The sequence below is a fragment of the Lactuca sativa genome, chromosome 9 (assembly GCF_002870075.4).
Source record: "Lactuca sativa cultivar Salinas chromosome 9, Lsat_Salinas_v11, whole genome shotgun sequence".
In the NCBI taxonomy this organism is placed as follows: domain Eukaryota; kingdom Viridiplantae; phylum Streptophyta; class Magnoliopsida; order Asterales; family Asteraceae; genus Lactuca; species Lactuca sativa.
This window is the reverse complement of record NC_056631.2, coordinates 13,430,503-13,451,218: the sequence shown is the minus strand read 5'-3', so window position 1 is coordinate 13,451,218 and position 20,716 is coordinate 13,430,503. Positions and strand designations below refer to the sequence as shown.

The 20,716-nt window shown below is 43.2% G+C and overlaps 1 protein-coding gene and 1 long non-coding RNA gene across 17 annotated transcripts; one reads left to right on the top strand and one right to left on the bottom strand.

Annotated features, from left to right (window-relative positions):
- Positions 1–1,647: 1,647 nt before the first annotated feature.
- On the bottom strand, positions 1,648–2,022 carry LOC111881304 (uncharacterized). Its single transcript, XM_023877716.1, has one exon. It carries the CDS (start codon positions 2,020–2,022, stop codon positions 1,648–1,650), a length of 375 nt encoding a protein of 124 aa, XP_023733484.1.
- A 1,315-nt stretch (positions 2,023–3,337) lies between these two features.
- LOC111881333 (uncharacterized) lies at positions 3,338–6,129 on the top strand. Of its 16 annotated transcripts, none has more exons than XR_008227135.1 (7): positions 3,341–4,042; positions 4,123–4,232; positions 4,444–5,223; positions 5,300–5,454; positions 5,536–5,576; positions 5,678–5,740; positions 5,897–6,129. It is a non-coding gene; the product is annotated as an uncharacterized LOC111881333 (long non-coding RNA). The 16 variants fall into 16 exon arrangements; XR_008227130.1 differs by having other exon boundaries at positions 3,342–4,042; positions 5,894–6,129; XR_008227141.1 differs by lacking the exon at positions 5,536–5,576 and having other exon boundaries at positions 3,340–4,042; positions 5,894–6,129.
- The last annotated feature ends 14,587 nt before the right edge of the window (positions 6,130–20,716 follow it).

Genomic DNA, 20,716 nt, shown 5'->3' with positions numbered 1-20,716 from the left:
AAAGAAAGAAAGAACCAGGGTTGTGTTGGCTTTTTGCAGTCTCAAAAATGGAGAAATAAGAAACCGAAAAAACGAAATTGCCCTTCTTTCCCTTCTCCACATTCACACCCTTTTGACTAGGCATGTGTTGTTTGTGTTTGTATAAAGCTAGGGTAATTTCGTTTTTTTAGGTTTCTAATTTCTCCATTTTTGAGACTACAAAAAGCCAACACAACCCTGGTTCTTTCTTTCTTTCTTGATTATCTCAATTTTTTTCAATGTCGGTTTGTTGAGATTAAAAAAACGATTTAACAAGAAGCAAACGTAAAGGATTTCAATAGGATCTAACTGATTAGAGAATGTTTCAATAACTCTTATGCTTAAAGAGTATCATACCATTAAATTTCTAACAAAAAAAATTATATATTCACTAAAGTCCCAATATTTTGAACGATTTGACAAAAAAGTCCTAAAGTTTATTTTTTTTGACAGTAAAGTCCTAATTGACGATTTGACAAGAAAGTCCTAAACTTTATTTGGTTGACAAAAAAGTCCTAATTACCGGCTAACCGGGGAAAAAGGGTAAAAGTGTCAAAAACTGCCGGTAATTTGGACTTTACTGTCAAAAAAATAAAGTTTAGGACTTTCTTGTCAAATCGATGAAAATATTGGGACTTTACTGTATATATCCCTTAGTCATATTTATTTTTTGAAAATTCCAAGAATTAACAATTTATGGTCACCGATTAAGTCTCGTCTAACCGATTAATCATTTAACCCCAATCCACCGACTAGCTAACGTCGAACGTTTTTTTTACAACTTTGGAAAAAAGTTATAAATAATAAGACCGGGGGTGTGGGTGGGGAACTCCCCTCACTTTTTGTGGGCCACAACATTTTTTCCCTCACTTTCTTCTCCCTCACCTAAACCCAAGAATGGAGGAGAAGTTTTCCTCACTATTTGTTTTGTTTCTTTTTTTTTAAATAAAATTAATTCATTTTTATGATTATAATTTTTAAATTAATGTTAAACAAAAAAAGTTAATTAAAAAGAAAATACATTTCATTAATTAAAATAAAAATTACAATAAATCTAAGAATAAAATAAAATAGAATATTAAAAAAAAACACAAATAAAAATTCAAACAAACCAACAACAACCTATGAAAAAAAAAATTTATAATTTTTTCCCTTTTCTTCATCATGAGCTCGAGAGCTGGTCCCGAGAAATGGTCGGTGTTTTCCATTAAGAACTTCATATCCTCCATTTCTTGTCTCTCCGCGCACTCCTTCTTCTTTGCTTTTTTTTTCTTTGTCGAACGCCAAACGTTCAGCGAAATTAAGATTATATCGATCAAGCGACACTGTTATTTTCTGCATTTTGTCAACGTCCATGCTAAAATCCGATGCACCCGAACGAGTCCCTTTTCCCTTCCTTTTTTCTCTGTCCCTACCCATCGGTCGGACAATTTCTTCTAGCTCGAGTTCGTCCTCCTGATTTAAACCTAGACCGACCAAAGCCCCCGTTTTCGTTCCCTTTGATTGTTGTACTCCAAAAATATAATCTTGCTCGTATTTTTTCCACCTAGGACATCTAACCAATAATTTCCAACAATCGTACCACTTGAATAGTTTTCCAACTTCCTCAAGGTAAAATTGCAAAGCTTCTTAAAGTATTTCTTTATCGCCTTGACCGTTTTTTCGTTGGGTTTTTAGGTTGTTGTACAACCCGTTTATTTTTGAAACCCCCTTTGCTATTTCTCGAAACTTCGAATTCATTTGGGATTTTGTACGGTAGTCGCCATCTTTTCCTAGCTCCTCCCGAAACCGTTCTAAAATGTGAAACCAAAAATGATCTCCTGGTTGTGCATTTCCCGTCATCAAATCCTCATAAATGTTAACCCAAGCTTGTACCAAAACTAGTTCTTCTTGTGGAAGCCATGGTATCGACTTTTGTCTTCTCGGTTGTGCGATACCCTTGGGCGCTTGTTGTTTTCCTTTGTGTCGTTGTGGGGGTGGTGTGAGTTGAGTTTTGGGAACCATCTCTTCTTCTTCTTCCGAGTCATTCAACTCATTGACAAGTTGGAATTGTTGTTGGGTTTGAGTTTGTGGTTGATTTAGCGAATGTTGATCGAGAAAAACAACAAAGTTTGAAAATATTTGCGGAGTAACATTTCGACTTCGACCGGGTAATACTGTCTAACATTTTTGTATTGAAATTGTAGTGGAGATTTTATGGGAACATCGAGCTGGGGACGATAAACTCCTTGTGATGATTAATCGATAGCAAAAATGTTTCGAGTAAGGGTGTTTAAACTCGAAACATGAGTATTTTTCCTTCTATCGAAGGTTGGGGTTTGATTGTCGGGATTTATTATTATTATTATTATTATTATTATTATTATTGAAGAAAATAGAGGTTGTAGAAGGTTTTATTGAAGGTAAATGAGTATGAATATTTATAGATGTTGTAGATAGTAAAAAAATTAAATTTTAAACCATTTAGCCGTTGGAATTTAAAAAAGAAAAAGAAAAAAAAACAGAAGAAATTCACATTTTACCGTTTTTAAACGGTTAGTTTCAAAAAAAAAATATCAATTGGGCAGACTCTTATAATTTCAATATTATCAACACAAGTGTTTTAATGTGATTATTATTTTGGTCATATGAACTATTTGGAACTGTCATAACGTTACTATTTATGAGCGGCAAAACATAGTTTGAGTTATTTTATAAGATTGTTACTTGATCTTAGTTTTGGTATGTCAATATGAACAGAAATTGTGATATAAATTGGGTCGGTTGGGTGTACAACAATCTCTTTCTTATAATTTGTTCAAACTTGCATCGTACTAATTGTTTTAATAATTTCTTGTTCAAAAAAAAAAACTGTAAGTTGAACAAAAAATGTCAACTAGATTTCACAATTTATTATATATCAATTACTAGAAGAAAAAAAATAAAAATAAAAATAAAAAACTAATTTTGTTTTTATTAAAACTTTTTTTTTTTCTTCCTAAAACCGTCTATATATATATATATATATATATATATATATATATATATATATATATATATATATATATATATATATATATATATATATATATATATATTAAAATTGTCCAAAACGTAAAGATCCTAAGGGCTTGGCAAAATTAATCCTTTGTTTATTTGTATAGAAATGAATCTTAACAACAGTTAACCTCCCCCATTTTTGTCTATTTTGGTCCTTTAACTTTGTAATTTTCTCTCTTTTCTGCATTGGTCATTTTATGTTATTATTTATATTGTTGGTGGGTTTCTTTGGCTTCCTCAATCCTCACCGCTAGCTTTACATATACGTGCCCTCCTTTCTCCACCGTTTTCTTCTCCAGTAAAAGGCTTACACAACACCACCGCCATACATTTCTCAATGGACTTCTCCCTTTTTGCTTCCATTTACATCATTGCTTCTTCTTCTTCTTGAATGTAAAACAGGCATTCGCCACCGACTCCATTACACGGCCTTTGACTCCTTCACCACATGCGTGCTATTTATCTGCTTTCTTCTCAATTTTCTCATGTTTTCTACAAAACTCCTCCATCGCTATCATCTATCGATTGAATAGTCTCGAAGCTGCTACTGTTATTTCCAGTTCCACTTATAGGATTCCCTGCTTTTCATCGACCCTTCAACTCCACTTCTTGCCGGATTTAAACCATAGATGTTCCAGGTAAAGAACACAGATTTAGAGAGCTCTAGAGTGATGGTTGCATTCACGTTGTTGATTACGTTCCTACATTCGTTAGGGTTCACCATCTAATCTCAGGTATGTACTTCAGGCGGGTGTTTTTGATAACAGTTCGGATTGATGTCCACTTCCATTTGGGTATAATCACGACGAATCTGAGCCCCACTTTTTAACTTTCGTTATCTCATTTATAATTTCTTTTTCGTTTTTGTTTTTCCACAATTTCCAAGACCCATGTATGCCTCTTGTCGGCCACCATACCAAACCAGTAGGGGAAAAACAACATTCTTGCCACCAGGTTTTCAGTACTAGCTCTTCCGTTGATCGAGGTATTCACCAGTTCTTCGGTTTATTTAATCTTTGACTTACGTTTTTTAGCTCTGAATTTGTCATTGATCTGTTTTTCCAGGTCAAATATGAAACATCAATCCGACATGAATACTTTATCGAGTCTCCAACCTCTGACGATGATATGTCTCCGATTGTGTTGGTGCATGGAATTTTTGTCATGGAAAAAGGGTAATAAGTTTTGTTATAATTTTCAGTTACATCTAATTTCTGGATACTGCTTCCTTTTAATTATTCTGTCTAAACATAGTCTGAATTTGATTTTACTCCATGATAAAGTTATATATAAATGTTATAATGATGCGGATTTTATAAGATTTATCACCACGATAAGCAAAGAAAAGATATTAACAAGATTGAACTTTGAATGTTGAATTGACAGGAGGACTAAACATTGAGGATTTAATTGAAACTGCAATACCTCTTCATGTCTATCAAAACAAAAAGGAACTATAGTCTATAGTTGCTTCGGTACACAAGAATATCGGTTAACAGGGGAAAAAAGGTAATCAATTGGCCTTAAAAAAAATCCTTTGAGATTATAAAATTCTTGCGAGATCGATTTAATGGCGGGGCTGAGCCGCTGAGGGAGTCTGGTACTTTAATCTTTGAATATAGTGCTCTATTATTTTGATCTTCGATACTTTGCTTATTCATTGCCCTATTTTGGTACCTTATAGGTTTATTCACAACGCAAAAGAAATGCAACACCGAGACGACAGGGAATGATAAAGCAGTAATTCCTCGTTATTTTATTTTATAAGGATAAGGGCGAAATAGTAATTTCACCCTACATAGAAAAAAGTGGGAGGGGTCTGTTTCAGATCTAACGTACAGATTCAACTTTTTTTAAAAGGTTTTGTTAGTAATGTTTCGTCTGAAAGACACTAGAGACATTTCTGGGTTCACATCGTATGTCACGGTTTCGGTTTTTGGAAAATTTTCCGAAGCAGTTGACTCAATTAGACAGTGACCACACAAGGACTATTATTTTTTTTCTTTTCTCCTTTTCTAACTTCTAATACTTACAAAATAACTTCCTGATATCTCCTCATATAATTATTTAGTCTTTGGTGTCCTTTTCTTACAACAGGCAATGAATGCGAACCAAACCAGCATGCTGATTCTACAAGAAACTTGCATAGATGCTGTTGGATGAAGTGTAAGATGATTCATGAATTCATTTTTAATTTACAAAGGTATCTGACTATGTTTGTTGTGAACATTTATTCTTGCAGAAACTTTCAAAATATGATTTTTGGACGAATTAAGGACTACATCGAAGTAAATAAGAACACATTATTGATACTTCTCTAATCTGTTTACCGGCTTACAGAAACAACACAAGTGGTACAAACATAAAAGATAATCTGATGGTCATGTTTTTTTTAAGGTACGACTCCCTTAACCAACCAAACACAAATTAGACTTCATTAATCGGCTTGATGTGAAATGTTATCCGGTTATGTTATAGAATGTCAGGAACATGTTCCGAAGACTCACTTCAAACACAAGGTTCGTTCAAAGTTTTTTTTGTTAGTTTTTCCGTTTTTTTTTCAATACCTATTGAAATTAATTAGCATCTTTTGATTGTGTTTTTGACCATCTAATGACAGAAAAATTAGCCATGCAAGATTGATTATGGAATTGATTTTGATCCTATATTTATTTTAGCGTTAGTAAGTTGATATAAATTACCTACATTTTCTATTATTTCAATGATCTCTGATAAATTGTTTTCATAGTTACAAGGTTTTAATTGGGAAAGTTGAGTTTTAAGAATCCAGCGATTGCATTGTTAAGAAATGATTTTCTTGATTTCATTGTTTCAGTAGTACATGGACTTATCAAATGGGATAAATGAATCTTTCAAGAAATCCTCTCAAGCTTTGACAAAACTACATTCCAGATATGCCACCATCTCTTTGTTATTTCTCTACATTTTTTTAATAGCTTTTTGGTTCTTTGTTTTTTTTTTTTTGCTTTTAGCCGCTTAGTATGTATTCCATTTACTAATTTCATTCCCTGATTGTACTTATCGGAATCAGTCAATAACGTTGTTGAACTCAATTTCTTAACTGAGGAGCGACTTAAGATAACTTCCATCGGTTTAAAGATGTTTATAAGTTGTTTTTATCCTTTTTTGAGAAGGGCACTTTTGTCTTTTGATTCAAGAAAGGCAAACATCAAGAGAAGGCACTTACTACTTTCGGTAGGGAAACAAGAGGGCATGTACAAGCATGCCATAGCTCCGAATTCAAGCTTTTCCTTTTCTCCTTCAATGAGCAATAAGAACTCATCAATAAATTAATCAACATACACACATAGATTTAGGTTAAACTACTTTATTAATGAAGAGTATACCACAGTGCCATTATGCATGGGCAAAATGATTTATTCTATTGTGTAGTTTTTAATATATTTTTTTTTTTGTAAAATTTCTGGAATAATGCTTATAACGACGATACATCACTTAATTTTTAATTAATAATGACTTTAGATCAAATAACAATTCAATTACAGCGCAAGGCTTCCAACCCCGCGAAGCGGGGGCCACTTCTCTAGTTGTGTATCAAGTTAGTGTATGGTGAGGTTTTACGGATGCTCCTTTGATATGAGGATTTACTCTCTTTTGTCGCTCATGAAATTAAAATAACAAGACTTTAATTAGTCCAAAGATTAATATAAGTTTTTGTGTTTAACATATGGATTTTGGTTATGTATTGAAATTATTGGGTTAACATCATAAAAGGATAATCAACTTTCTAAAATGTTTAAGAAACACTTTTTCAACTAAAGAAATGTTTAAGAAACGTCACTAGAAGGCAAGAAACTAAAGTTTGCCTTTTTATTTTCATTTTATAATTTTATTTATTTATTATTATTTTTTTAAATATCATTGTTATCTGGAACATCTCATTTCACAAATAAAAAGGCTATGTGTGCTTGTTGGGGTGACAAATTATGTAACCGTGTCGTGTTTTTGTTTGACATGACGTAACAAAGTTTTATGTAACATAAACACGACATGACACAAAAAGATAACGTAAAATAACAATTAGTTTAACTAATTAATAATTAATCATACATAACACGATAAACACGAAATACAACAAATGTTAAATCGTGTTAAATTTTGAACACAAACACGACATGACACGGTGTCGTGCTTTTTATACTTGACACGACATAAACACGAATTTAAATTTTAATTTGTTTAAATTTTTTCAGTGATCAGTTGTCACCCCTAATTGTTATTTGTACGACAACACTATGTTCAATTGGTATGGTAGAAACAAATAACCAACTGATACCCAATTAAAACAACTGACCCATTTTCAATTCGGGTAGTTTGGGTTGGGTAATTCCGGTTTCAGGTTGCGAGTCTGCTAGCGTTCCACTTGACTGTCTAGAATATTCTGTGGTTGTCATCTATACTCTGCTAGATGACTGGATCAATAACGTCCCGAAATTCAAGACTAAAAAATTCTTTTAATAAAACATTACTTTAAGCAAATTCATCATTTCAAAACATAAACAGAGTATTAGTTTCCAAAATAAATGTTCGTTATCAGAGTAAACATTCCCAGGCTGTCTAAACTATGGTGTGTGCCATGTGATTACCCCGAGCACCTCCCTCCGCTACCAGAAGTACCTGAAACCAAAACTGAAAACCGTAAGCACGAAGCTTAGTGAGTTCCCCACCCTACCACATACCATGCATAACCACATACTATACATACTGGGCCACGCCCGCTTTCCTGGGCCTCGCCCCCTACCTCGGGCCTCGCCCGCTACAACGGCCCCGCCTGGCTTCGAGCCCCGCTCGGATACAGATCTGTTTCACTTAGGCCTCGCCTGTCACAGGGCCTCGCCCACTAACATATAATAGCACATAAACATATCACATCACATCACATAAGCTAAACACATACTAACGGATCTTGTCCTAAGGCCTCGCCTATCTCTGGGCCCCGCCCTTGTCCTGCTACTGATGAGTCATGGAACCCCGTCCATACCCCTGCTGATAGTGAGGTACGGGCCCAGCCCACCCTCACTCCTTCCCTAACTTGGGCCTCACCCCGGATCTGCTGCTACTGAGATGTGGAACACCATCCACACTCTACTATTGGTGAGATACGGGACCTCGCCCACACTCACCTCCCTACCAGGCACATACAAGTATCACACAGACAACAAGTACAAACTATCACATAAACCATTCCTTGGGCACCCGCCCTCTATCATTGGACCTCGTCCCGAAAATCACACTAGTATACTGTGCCTAAGGCTAACCCCCGGGTCTTCTACTCATAACTACATGGGTCGGCATTGTGGCCGTAGACCCATTCATACAAAGGGAAACTCACCTGCACTGGCTGATCTGGCTGATGAACCCACTAGCTGCTGCACGACAACTCTCTGAACTTCAGCTCCACTCGCTCCCCGAACTACCAATATCAATACAACACTGAGTCTAACTGACCCCGACAGGCAACCAAGTCAATTCTGGTCAAAGTCAAAGTCCCGGTCAAAGTCAACCTCCCAGGTCAACCTTACTCGCCGAGTCACCCTATTGACTCGCCGAGTTCATATGCTAAGAGTCCTTCTATTCGCGACTCGACTCGCCGAGTCAGTCCATGACTCGCCGAGTCTACCGATTACCGAGTCCTGACCTGTCCAACTCACTAAGTCTCCATTCGACTCACTGATTCGAGTCTCAACTCGAAGGGTTTGGGGTTTCGCGACCTGACTTGCCGAGTCCAAGAACAGACTCACCGAGTCCAAGAAAACCTTCAATAGACTCGCCGAGTTGTTCTTCCAACTCGCCGAGTTCCTGCCCATCTTCATCTGACTCGACGAGCTGTTCATCCCACTCATCGAGTTCCTCCAAATCTTCATGCTACTCGCCGAGTCCACTCAAAGGACTCGCCGAGTCCATTCGGTCCTTCACACATGCAGAGGACTTTTGAGTCATGCAGGGACTCAAATCTGTAGATCCACCCTTCCCAAACCCATTCCTCACGTAAAGTTGCAAACTTTACATGTAGAGAAGGAGAACTAGGCAAAATACACCACAAACTAGGGTTTAAGGCAAGGAGGCTCCATAATCAACTCAAGGGATGCTACTTTATGCTTCTCAAGACCATAATATGCTTAGATCTGGAGTAGCAACTTCAGATCTGGCTTCTAACTCAAAATAATAACACTATGGCTAAAAAGCCCTAACAACCACACGTAGATCTAGGTGCAAAAAGGGTCCAGGAACTAGTTTATTACCTCCAAATGCTCAGAATGAACTCACAATCCCAGATCTATAGTCCCTTCTTGCTCCTCCAAGTTCCTTCTTCCTTCTCCAAGCTTTAATGCACCTTCCAAGGCAACAAATGGCTCAAATAGAGGATATGAAGGCTGGGGTTTAATGTTCTGGGTGAAAGAGGCAGTAAAGGAACCCTAGGGGAGAGAATGAGGCGCTTAAATAGGCTCCAAGTCCCGAATTTAGGGTTTTCCTTGCACAGACCAGACTCGCCGAGTCCACTTGGCCGACTCGCCGAGTTGGTCACTTACACCTCGACCCGGATCCCGCTCGGACTCGCCGAGTCCTTCCTTGGACTCGCCGAGTCGACCCCTAAACTTAGGGTTTTCTTTCCTTTCTTGGTCTTCAAAACTTTGGGTGTTACAACTGGGCAGGAACTCGACGAGTTGGAAGAACAACTCGGCGAGTCTATTGAAGGTTGTCTTGGACTCGGCGAGTCTGTTCTTGGACTCGGCGAGTCAGGTCGCGAAACCCCAAACCCTTCGAGTTGAGACACGAATCAGTGAGTCGAATGGAGACTCGGTGATTTGGACATGTCAGCACTCGGTAATCGGTAGACTCGGCGAGTCATGGACTGACTCGGCGAGTCGAGTCACGAATAGAAGGACTCTGAGCATATGAACTCGGCGAGTCAATAGGGTGACTCGGCGAGTAGGGTTGACCTGGGAGGTTGACTTTGACCGGGACTTTGACTTTGACCACAGTTGACTTGGTTGCCTGTCGGGGGTCAGTTAGACTCAATGTTGTATTGATATTAGTAGTTCGAGAGCGAGTGGAGCTGAAGTTCAGAGAGTTGCCGTGCAACAGCTAGTAGGTTCATCAGCCAGATCAGCCAGTGCAGGTGAGTTTCCCTTTGTATGAATGGGTCTACGGCCACAATGCCGGCCCATGTAGTTATGAGTAGAAGACCCGGGGGTTAGCCCTAGGCACAGTATACTAGTGTGATTTTCGGGACGAGGTCCAATGATAGAGGGCGGGTGCCCAAGGAATGGTTTATGTGATAGTTTGTACTTGTTGTCTGTGTGATACTTGTATGTGCCTGGTAGGGAGGTGAGTGTGGGCGAGGTCCCGTATCTCACCAATAGCAGAGTGTGGATAGTGTTCCACATCTCAGTAGCAGCAGATCAGGGGCGAGGCCCAAGTTAGGGAATGAGTGAGGGTGGGCTGGGCCCGTACCTCACTATCAGTAGGGGTATGGACGGGGTTCCATGACTCATCAGTAGCAGGACAAGGGCGGGGCCCAGATATAGGCGAGGCCTTAGGACAAGATCCGTTAGTATGTGTTTAGCTTATGTGATGTGATGTGATATGTTTATGTGCTATTATATGTTAGTGGGCGAGGCCCTATGACAGGCGAGGCCTAAGTGAAACAGATCTGTATCCGAGCGGGGCTCGAAGCCAGGCGGGGCCTGGAGCGGCGGGGCCGTTGTAGCGGGCGAGGCCCGAGGTAGGGGGCGAGGCCCAGGATAGCGGGCATGGCCCAGTATGTGCAGTATGTGGTTTTGCATGGTATGTGGTAGGGTGGGGAACTCACTAAGCTTCGTGCTTACGGTTTTCAATTTTGGTTTCAGGTACTTCCGGTAGCGGAGGGAGGAGCTCGGGGTGATCGCATGGCACACACCATAGTTTAGACAGCCTAGGAATGTTTACTCTGATAATGAACATGTATTTTGGAAACTAATACTCTGTTTATGTTTTGAAATGATGAATTTGCTTAAAGTAATGTTTTATTAAAAGAAATTTTTAGTCTTGAATTTCGGGACGTTACAAGTTGGTATCAGAGCCTTGGTTTGAGGGATTCGGACATGCTCTCGAGCGTGTCTGAACTCACACTGAGGGATTGGTATAGAAGTTTTCAAAATGAAAAGACATTTTTGTAAAAGAGAGTTTTGGGAAAGAAAACAGTTTTAGAAGAGCAAAAAAATAATTCAGGAAGGAAAGAACTTTGAAAAGAGGAAAAGGGTGTGGTGCATGCAATCAACCGAGCTCAAGTAAGTACCCCAAAATACCCATACAAGTTTATGTTGTGATTATCAGTTGATAGAACAGCATGCTAGATTAGGACTAAGGATCTAGGAATGATGCCCTATTATATGTGCTTTGAGCTGCATGATAGTGCTGATTAGACAGTAGTAGGATAGCCTGTTTAGGTTATGACTGAGTTATGAGTTTGTGTTGCTTGCTAGTTCAGATTTTGCTATGTGTGTATGATTGCTTGAGTATGTTGTGGTTAGATTTTCCCCTTGTCTGAATGCTGCTTGCTTTGTGCATTGTGGGATTTTGAGTGATGGGAGTTAGTCATTAGGTGGATGCGACACGTCACATGTGATCAGGGTTGAATAATCTTAGAGTGCTGGATTTGGCCCTATTGCGCAGCTCTTGTCTGAGTCCAACCATTGTAGGGACGAGTCTTTTACTCGAAGGATTATCTGAGCCTCGTCTCATGTGATGGTATCTAGGTGATGACTAATTGGCATCACAAGGAGACCTTCAGTAGCTGAGGACTGGTTTGAGTTGAGTTAGAGGTTTCCCTAGGGTAAGCCTAGGATGAGATAGTGCTGGGAGCAGAAGTAATGGTTAAGGGACCTGGTGGAGTCAAAGCAATTCCTGAGGAAAGTACGGATAGATGTGGAAGGTAGTATGGGCCCGTACTACTGAAAGCAGAGGATCCGTACTCGATTCGGGAAAGGCCGAGACAAGACCGGGAACCTGGTAGGGTGTGTTGGTCTCGCATCAGTGTTGAGTATTCTGATAGTGGTTGTGGTATATTTTCAGCATGGTGACGTTGCGAGAGAGACCAGCGGGCGGATTAGGCGCCGGAGAGGGATCAGGCTCGGGTTCAGGGGCCGAGCAGCTCGAGGAGCGAATGAGGGAGTTGATATCCGCCGAGGTTACGTGTAGTATTTTGAATCAGAATCCTGTGATCTTTGGCATGGTCAAGGAGGGTATATTGGAGATTTTGGATGAGAGGCTGGGAGCCTTCCGTACTGAGATGATGGCTTTGATGCGAGCGCGTACCTTGACATTTCGAGAGTTCAGGGCTTACGGAGCACCAGATTATCATGGGGCTAGGGACCCCATCGCTAGCAGTAGATGGTTGGCTGATGTTGCCAACGCATTCCGTACGAGCCGGTGTCCTGAAGGGGACAAGGTTAGACTCGCTTCCTGTCTTCTGAAGGACAGAGCAAGGGATTGGTCATGCTTTAGGGGATGATGTCGCGTTGGACGCGATGACTTGGAGCGATTTCTCGGCCAGGTTCAGGGCGGAGTTTTCGCCGATTATTGAGGTGCAGCAGTTGGCACGGGAGTTTCAGGATTTATGCAGACCATTGAGACTGTGGCGGAGATCACCGCCAAGTTCAGGGAGAGGGCTCTTCTTGTACCGCAGTATGTCGCGAATGAGGAGATGAAGAAGACCTGATACCATGAGATGTTGAGGGATGACATCAGGGAGTTCGTGAGCAGATCCAACTGTAAGACGCTGGAATATATGATCTCTCGGGCTAGAGAGAGGGAAATCGATTTGGAGCAGATCCGGAAGAGGAAGCCGGATGAGGTTCAGGTAGCTGCAGGTTCGGGCAAAAGGCCCAAGGGATCGGATTCGAGATCGAGGGATTATCAGGACCGTAGTCGGTGCGGGAAGTGTGGCAGGGCGTACGGGGGCGCGTGCAGGAGTGGTAGCGGTGGTGAGTCTGGCTGTTTCAAGTGCGGTCAAACTGGTCATTTCAGTAGGGATTGTACTATTACCACCACGCAGGGATCATACTTGTTATGTTTTCACTGCAATCAGCGGGGCCACAAGAAGGCCCAGTGCCCCAGTTTGTTTTCAGCAGGACGGGTGATGGCACCTGCCCCTGCAACTTTGAGGATCACAGACGGCCGTCAGGGCCGTGCAGAGGCTTCTGCAGTAGGAGGCAGAGCTCTTCAGATGACTACCTTAGAGGCGCGATCAGCACCGGACGTTGCAGGTATGCGATTTCTATTTTCAGTTCTTTTATTTGTGCATATTATATTGTTATGGTTCTGCATCATTATCGGTATGAGTATTTTATTTTGAGCAGTTGATTGTGATTGTGTTATATGCCATCTGCATACCTTGGATATTCGAATGGTAGTGAGGGGATGTGCCCTACGAGTCCCTCCATTACTGAGTCTGACCTCACTGAGTCCACTCTACTACTCACTGGTCCCTACTCGGCATCACTCTACTACTCACTGGTCCACTTTACTACTCACTGGTCCTCAGGCAGAGATTGTGCGAGGCTCCGATCCTTACCCTGCCAGAGGGAGTAGAGGATTTTGTAGTCTACTGTGATGCCTCATTCACAAGTATGGGAGCAGTATTGATGCAGCGAGGCCATGTGATAGCTTACGCCTCGAGACAGTTGAAGCCACACGAGGCTAACTATCCTACCCATGATTTAGAGCTGGGGGTGGTTGTGTTTGCCCTCAAGATTTGGAGACATTACCTTTATGGGGTCCGTTGTACCATCTACACGGATCACAAGAGTTTGAGGTACCTTATGGATCAGCCGAATCTAAACATGAGACAGAGGAGGTGGTTGGATGTGCTAAAGGATTATGATTGTGAAATCCTTTACCATCCAGGGAAGGCCAACGTAGTGGCCGACGCCCTAAGCCGCAAGGTGACAGCAGCCCCTATCAGAGACTTATGTCTGAGGATGACAGTGATTACTCCGTTATTGGAACGGATCAGGGAGGCTCAGGTTGAGGGCCTCAAGGAGGAGAGGCAGAAGTGTGAGAGGATAGTGGGCCGAGTAGCTTCATTTGATTATGATAGTCGGGGGTTGTTGACCCTTCATGGGAGAGTGTGGGTACCGTACTGGGGCGGAGTACGACAAGTGTTGATGGACGAGGCTCATAAGTCTCGATTTTCTATCCACCCAGGGGCGACGAAGATGTATAGAGATCTTCGACCCGATTACTGGTGGCCCTGCATGAAGCGGGATGTCGCCTGGTATGTAGAGAGGTGCCTGACCTGCAGGAAGGTCAAGGCAGAACACCAGAGGCCTCACGGCAAGATGCATCCGTTAGACATTCCCGTGTGGAAATGGGAGGACATCACCATGGATTTTATCACCAAGCTTCCCAGGACCGCACGTGGGGTAGATTCGATTTGGGTAATAGTGGATCGGTTGACGAAGAGTGCTCATTTCATACCGATCCAGGAGAGCATATCGGCGGAAAAGTTAGCCGATATCTATGTGCGGGAGGTAGTGGCACGTCATGGAGTGCCGGTATCGGTGGTGTCAGACCGAGACGTCCGTTTTACATCCAGATTCTGGAAGCGGTTTCACGACGAGATGAGTACTCATCTCCATTTCAGCACCACTTTCCACCCTCAGACGGACGGGCAGAGCGAGAGGACGATTCAGACTCTCGAGGACATGCTCCGGGCATGTGTCCTAGATTTCGGTGGCAGTTGGGATACGTATCTTCCGTTAGTGGAATTTTCGTATAACAACAGTTATCATGCGAGCATTGATCGACCTCCCTTTGAGATGCTTTATGGGAGGAAGTGCAGGACCCCGATTTGTTGGGGCGAGGTCAGTCAACGAGTCATTGGGAGCACAAAGGTGGTGCTCAAGACGGCTGAGTTGATTCAGCAGGTTCGTAGTAGACTGCAGACTGCGCATAGTCGGTAGAAGAGCTACGCCGACAGGAGGCGTTCGGACTTGGAGTTCCGGGTGGCCGATATGGTCCTTCTAAAGGTCTCACCTTGGAAGGGTGTCATCAGGTTTCGGAAGAGGGGCAAGCTGGGCCCCAGGTTCATTGGTCCTTTCAGGGTTTTGGCCCGAGTGGGTCGGGTTGCTTATCGGTTGGATCTTCCAGCAGAGCTTAGCCAGATCCACAACACTTTCCATGTGTCTCAGTTGAGGAAGTGTTTGGTGGATGAGTCAGCAGTTGTTCCCTTAGAAGATATTCAGGTTGATAGCAGCCTGAATTATATTGAGAGGCCGGTCGTGATTCTGGACCGGAAGACAAAGACCTTGAGGAACAAGGTAATTCAGTTAGTGAAGGTGCAGTGGCAGCACCAGAAGGGGTCTGAGTGGACGTGGGAGGCTGAGGAGGAGATGAGAGAGCACTACCCGGAGTTATTTGCAGATTCAGCCATAGCAGACTTCGAGGACGAAGTCTGATTCAAGTAGGGGAGAATTATAACGACCCGTCTCTGGTATGTTGTTTCCATGTTATTTATTTAGAAGTTTTCAAGAGGGACTCGACGATTCTATAGCCCGACTCGTCGATTAGAGACGGGATTTCGAGCACATGTAAGTCGGCGACTCGACGAGTCCATATTCGGGACTCGGCGAGTTCGCCTGCCAGGAAGAAACCCTAAATCCCCGGGTTTGCTCGCTATTTAAGCAATGTTATGTGCCCCAAACTCGCCTCCTTCACCCTCAGAGAGCTTGTGAGAAACCCTAAACCATTCATTGTATGATTAAAGTGTTTTTGTGTGGATTCTTGAAGGATTGAAGAAGAAAAAGAAGAAAGGACCAAAAAGAGGAAGTGTAGAGCATAGATCCAAGGCCAAAGTCAGAGTTCATTGAGGTATGTCTCAGAATTATTCTGTTTTGTGCTTAAAACCTCCATTAGAACACCTCTAAGGCTAGTTTAGTGTATTTTCCAAGCTTTATAGTTGTATGGATTCCTTGTTGGGTCGAGATATCCCTAGATCTGTTCATTTAGGAGTTTTAGAGCCCTGATCTAGTGACTTTTCGAAGTTTCTTTGCTTGAGAACCCTAGATCTAGCCTTTATTATGCTTTTTGAGCCTTTTAATCTTCATGGGTGCATATGGGCACGTAAAGATTCTATCTTTACGTGTTAATCGAGCTTAGGGAGCCCAGATCTATAAGTTTTATGCGCTGGATTCAAGCAGAATCGAGTTTATAGTAATTGCATGCATGCGACTCGGCGAGTCGTTCTCCCGACTCGGCGAGTCGAGTCGCGAGTCCCCGATTTTTCCCCTTTTGAGTGATGCCGAGTGGGGACCAGTGAGTAGTAGAGTGAACTCAGTGAGCTGGAGGTCAGACTCAGTAATGGAGGGACTCGACGAGATGTTCATATAACTCGGCGAGTCCAAGGTAATCTTCTTAGCTCAAGAACAACTCGTCGAGTTGTTCATACGACTCGGCGAGTCGGATGCAGATAGCCTGAGTTCTAGAATCGAAAGGGAACTCGTCGAGTTGATGCCATACTCGACGAGTAGCCGCGAGTAGGGTTGAGAAGTGAGAATAGAGACTCGGCGAGTTGGCGGCCCAACTCGGCGAGTCAGGTCAACTGTAGGTTAACTTTGACCGGGAGAGTTGACTTTGACCAGGGGTAAAGGAGTCATTTTATCCCAATACAGTTATTAGTATTTGATTGAGTGTGTTTATGGAATTGTAGCCGGGGAGATACCGGAGCAGCAGCAGATAGCTTCCAGAGCCATACACTCAGCAGCCAGTTCACGAGGTGAGTTTCCTACCAGTAGGAACGGGTCTACGACCATAATGCCGGCCCGTTTAGCTAGCAGTTAGTTCCGGACTTCGGTCTGAAGCAATAGTTCAGAGTGCTTGATGTCTTTGTGATTCAGGCATGTCTATGTGTTATGTGTTCCGGACTTCAGTCCGATGCAATATATGTGTTATGTTAGCAGATACGTGTTTATGTTATGCTATGTCCAGACAGTACCATCTCTACATACCAGGCGACATCCCGCTTTATGCAGGGCCACCAGTAATCGGGTCGAAGATCTCTATACATCTTCGTCGCCCCTGGGTGGATAGAAAATCGAGACTTATGAGCCTCGTCCATCAACACCTGCCGTACTCCGCCCCAGTACGGTACCCACACTCTCCCATGAAGGGTTAACAACCCCCGACTATCATAATCAAACGAAGCTACTCGGCCCACTATCTTCTCACACTTTTGCCTCTCCTCCTTGAGGCCCTCAACCTGAGCCTCCCTGATCCGTTCCAACAACGGAGTAATCACTGTCATCCTCATACATAAGTCTCTGATAGGGGCTGCTGTCACCTTGCGGCTTAGGGCGTCGGCCACTACGTTGGCCTTCCCTGGATGGTAAAGGATTTCACAATTATAATCCTTCAGCACATCCAACCACCTCCTCTATCTCATGTTTAGATTCGGCTGATCCATAAGGTACCTCAAACTCTTGTGATTCGTGTAGATGGTACAACGGACCCCATAAAGGTAATGTCTCCAAATCTTGAGGGCAAACACAACCGCCCCCAGCTCTAAATCATGGGTAGGATAGTTAGCCTCGTGAGGCTTCAACTGTCTCGAGGCGTAAGCTATCACATGGCCTTGCTGCATCAATACTGCTCCCATACCTGTGATTGAGGCATCACAGTAGACTACAAAATCCTCTACTTCTTCTGGCAGGGTAAGGATCAGAGCCTCGCACAATCTCTGCCTGAGGGTCTCAAATGCTGCCTGCTGCTCATGCCCCCAACGAAACACCACCGACTTCTTGGTCAGTCGGGTGAGCAGCACTGCTATCTTGGAGAAATCCTGAATGAATCTCCGGTAATACCCTGCCAACCCTAGGAAGCTCCGAATCTCGGATGGAGACTTCGGGACCTCCCACCGCATCACGACCTCTATCTTGGCCGGATCTACTAAAATACCCTTCTGGTTGACGAGGTGACCAAGGAACTGCACCTCGCGCAACCAGAACTCGCACTTGGAGAACTTTGCGAAAATTCTCTCCCTCCTCAAAACTTCTAGCACCTCCCTCAGGTGCTCCTCGTGCTGCTCCTGCGTCTTGGAATACACCAAGATATCATCTATGAATACTATCACAGACCGGTCCAGCATCAGCCTGCACACACGATTCATGAGGTCCATAAACGCGGCTGGAGCGTTGGTGAGCCCAAATGGCATCACCACAAACTCATAATGACCATACCTGGTCCTAAAAGCAGTCTTCTGCACATCCTCATTTCTGACTCGCATCTGATGATACCCGGAACGTAAATCGATCTTGGAAAACCAAGATGCTCCCTGAAGCTGGTCAAACAAATCATCTATCATCGGGAGTGGGTAACGGTTCTTCACCGTTACCTTATTCAACTCCCGGTAATCTATACACATACGGTGCGACCCGTCCTTTTTCTTCACAAACAAAATCGGAGCTCCCTAAGGCGAACTACTCGATCTGATGAAACCCTTGTCTAACAGCTCCTGCAACTGCGTAGACAACTCCTGCATATCAGGGGGAGCTAACCGATACGGTGCCTTAGCTATCGGCGCCGCACCCGGAATCAGATCAATCCCGAACTCGACCTATCTCTCTGGAGGTATTCCAGGCAAATCCCCTGGGAATACATCAGGGTAGTCTCTCACTACCGGAACATCATCTACTGCCACCTTACCCTTCTCCCGGGCATCCAAAACATAAGCTATTTGTCCAGCGCAACCCTGCTGAAAATAGCGCCTCGCTCTCGCGGCTGAACAAAGAGCTGGTCCGCGTTGTGGCCTCTTGCCCTGAATCACTAACTCTCCCCCACTGGGAGTGCGAACCCTCAATAGCTGCAGCTCGCAATCAATCACTGCCCCATTGGGACTCAACCAATCCATGCCCACTATAACCTTATTCCCTCACAGGGGAATAGGGACCAAGTCCACCGGAAAGTCGAACAACTGAAGAGAACATCCTCTATGCACTCTGGCGACCCTCACGATCCTGTCATCTACTATCTCGACCTCTAGTGGACAATCCATCTCCCCTGGAGCTCTACTAAATCTCTTGCTAAGCGCTAGCGATACAAACGATCGGGTAGCCCCCGAATCAAATAATACTGATCTAATGACAGAACAGTAATAAATATAGTTTTGTCAACGTAACATAAAGTTAATATAACAAACATAAAATAATTTTGGGATCTTTGGCGGGATCGAAGTGGGGGAGAATCCTCCGAGTGTGATTATCCGCAAGGAGTGATGCTAGTCAGAATGACCGGGTGGAAGACCAGCGAAGGTAGGCAGCTGGTGTTGAAATAATTGGTGGGGTATTGGAGGCAGATCGCAGGCGGTGGGCCATGGCAAACTTCGAGGAAGAAGTTTAGTTTAAGTGGGGGAGAGTTGTAACACCCAAAGTTTTGAAGACCAAGAAAGGAAAGAAAACCCTAAGTTTAGGGGTCAACTCGGCGAGTCCGAGCGGGATCCGGGTCGAGGTGTAAGTGACCAACTCGGCGAGTCTGGTCTATGCAAGGAAAACCCTAAATTCGGGACTTGGAGCCTATTTAAGCGCCTCATTCTCTCCCCTAGGGTTCCTTTACTGCCTCTTTCACCTAGAACATTAAACCCTAGCCGCCATATCCTTTATTTGAGCCATTTGTTGCCTTGGAAGGTGCATTAAAGCTTGGAGAAGGAAGAAGGAACTTGGAGGAGCAAGAAGGGACTATAGATCTGGGATTGTGAGTTCATTCTGAGCATTTGGAGGTAATAAACTAGTTCCTGGACCCTTTTTGCACCTAGATCTATGTGTGGTTGTTGGGGCTTTTTAGCCATAGTGTTATTATTTTGAGTTAGAAGCCAGATATGAAGTTGCTACTCCAGATCTAAGCATATTATGGTCTTGAGAAGCATAAAGTAGCAGCCCTTGAGTTGATTATGGAGCCTCCTTGCCTTAAACCCTAGTTTGTGGTGTATTTTGCCTAGATCTCCTTCTCTACACGTAAAGTTTGCAATTTTACGTGAGGAATGGGTTTGGGAAGGGTAGATCTACAGATTTGAGTCCCTGCATGACTCAAAAGTCCTCTGCATGTGTGAAGGACCGAATGGACTTGGCGAGTCCTTTGAGTGGACTCGGCGAGTAGGAGGAAGATTTGGAGGAACTCGACGAGTGGGATGAACAGCTCGTCGAGTCAGATGAAGATGGGCAAGAACTCGACGAGTTGGAAGAACAACTCGGCGAGTCTATTGAAGGTTGTCTTGGACTCGGCGAGTCAGGTCGCGAAACCCCAAACCCTTCGAGTTGAGACTCGAATCAGTGAGTCGAATGGAGACTCGGTGAGTTGGACAGGTTAGGACTCGGTAATCGGTAGACTCGGCGAGTCATGGACTGACTCGGCGAGTTGATTCGCGAATAGAAGGACTTTGAGTATATGAACTCGGTGAGTCAATAGGGTGACTCGGTGAGTAGGGTTGACCTGGGAGGTTGACTTTGACCGGGACTTTGACTTTGACCAGAGTTGACTTGGTTGCCTGTCGGGGTCAGTTAGACTCAGTGTTGTATTGATATTGGTAGTTCGGGGAGCGAGTGGAGCTGAAGTTTAGAGAGTTGCCGTGCAGCAGCTAGTGGGTTCA

What these genes read in the sequence shown, in the direction of transcription:
- LOC111881304 (XM_023877716.1), bottom strand. Translation starts at nt 2,022, where the DNA reads ATGGTTCCCAAAACTCAACTCACACCACCCCCACAACGACACAAAGGA.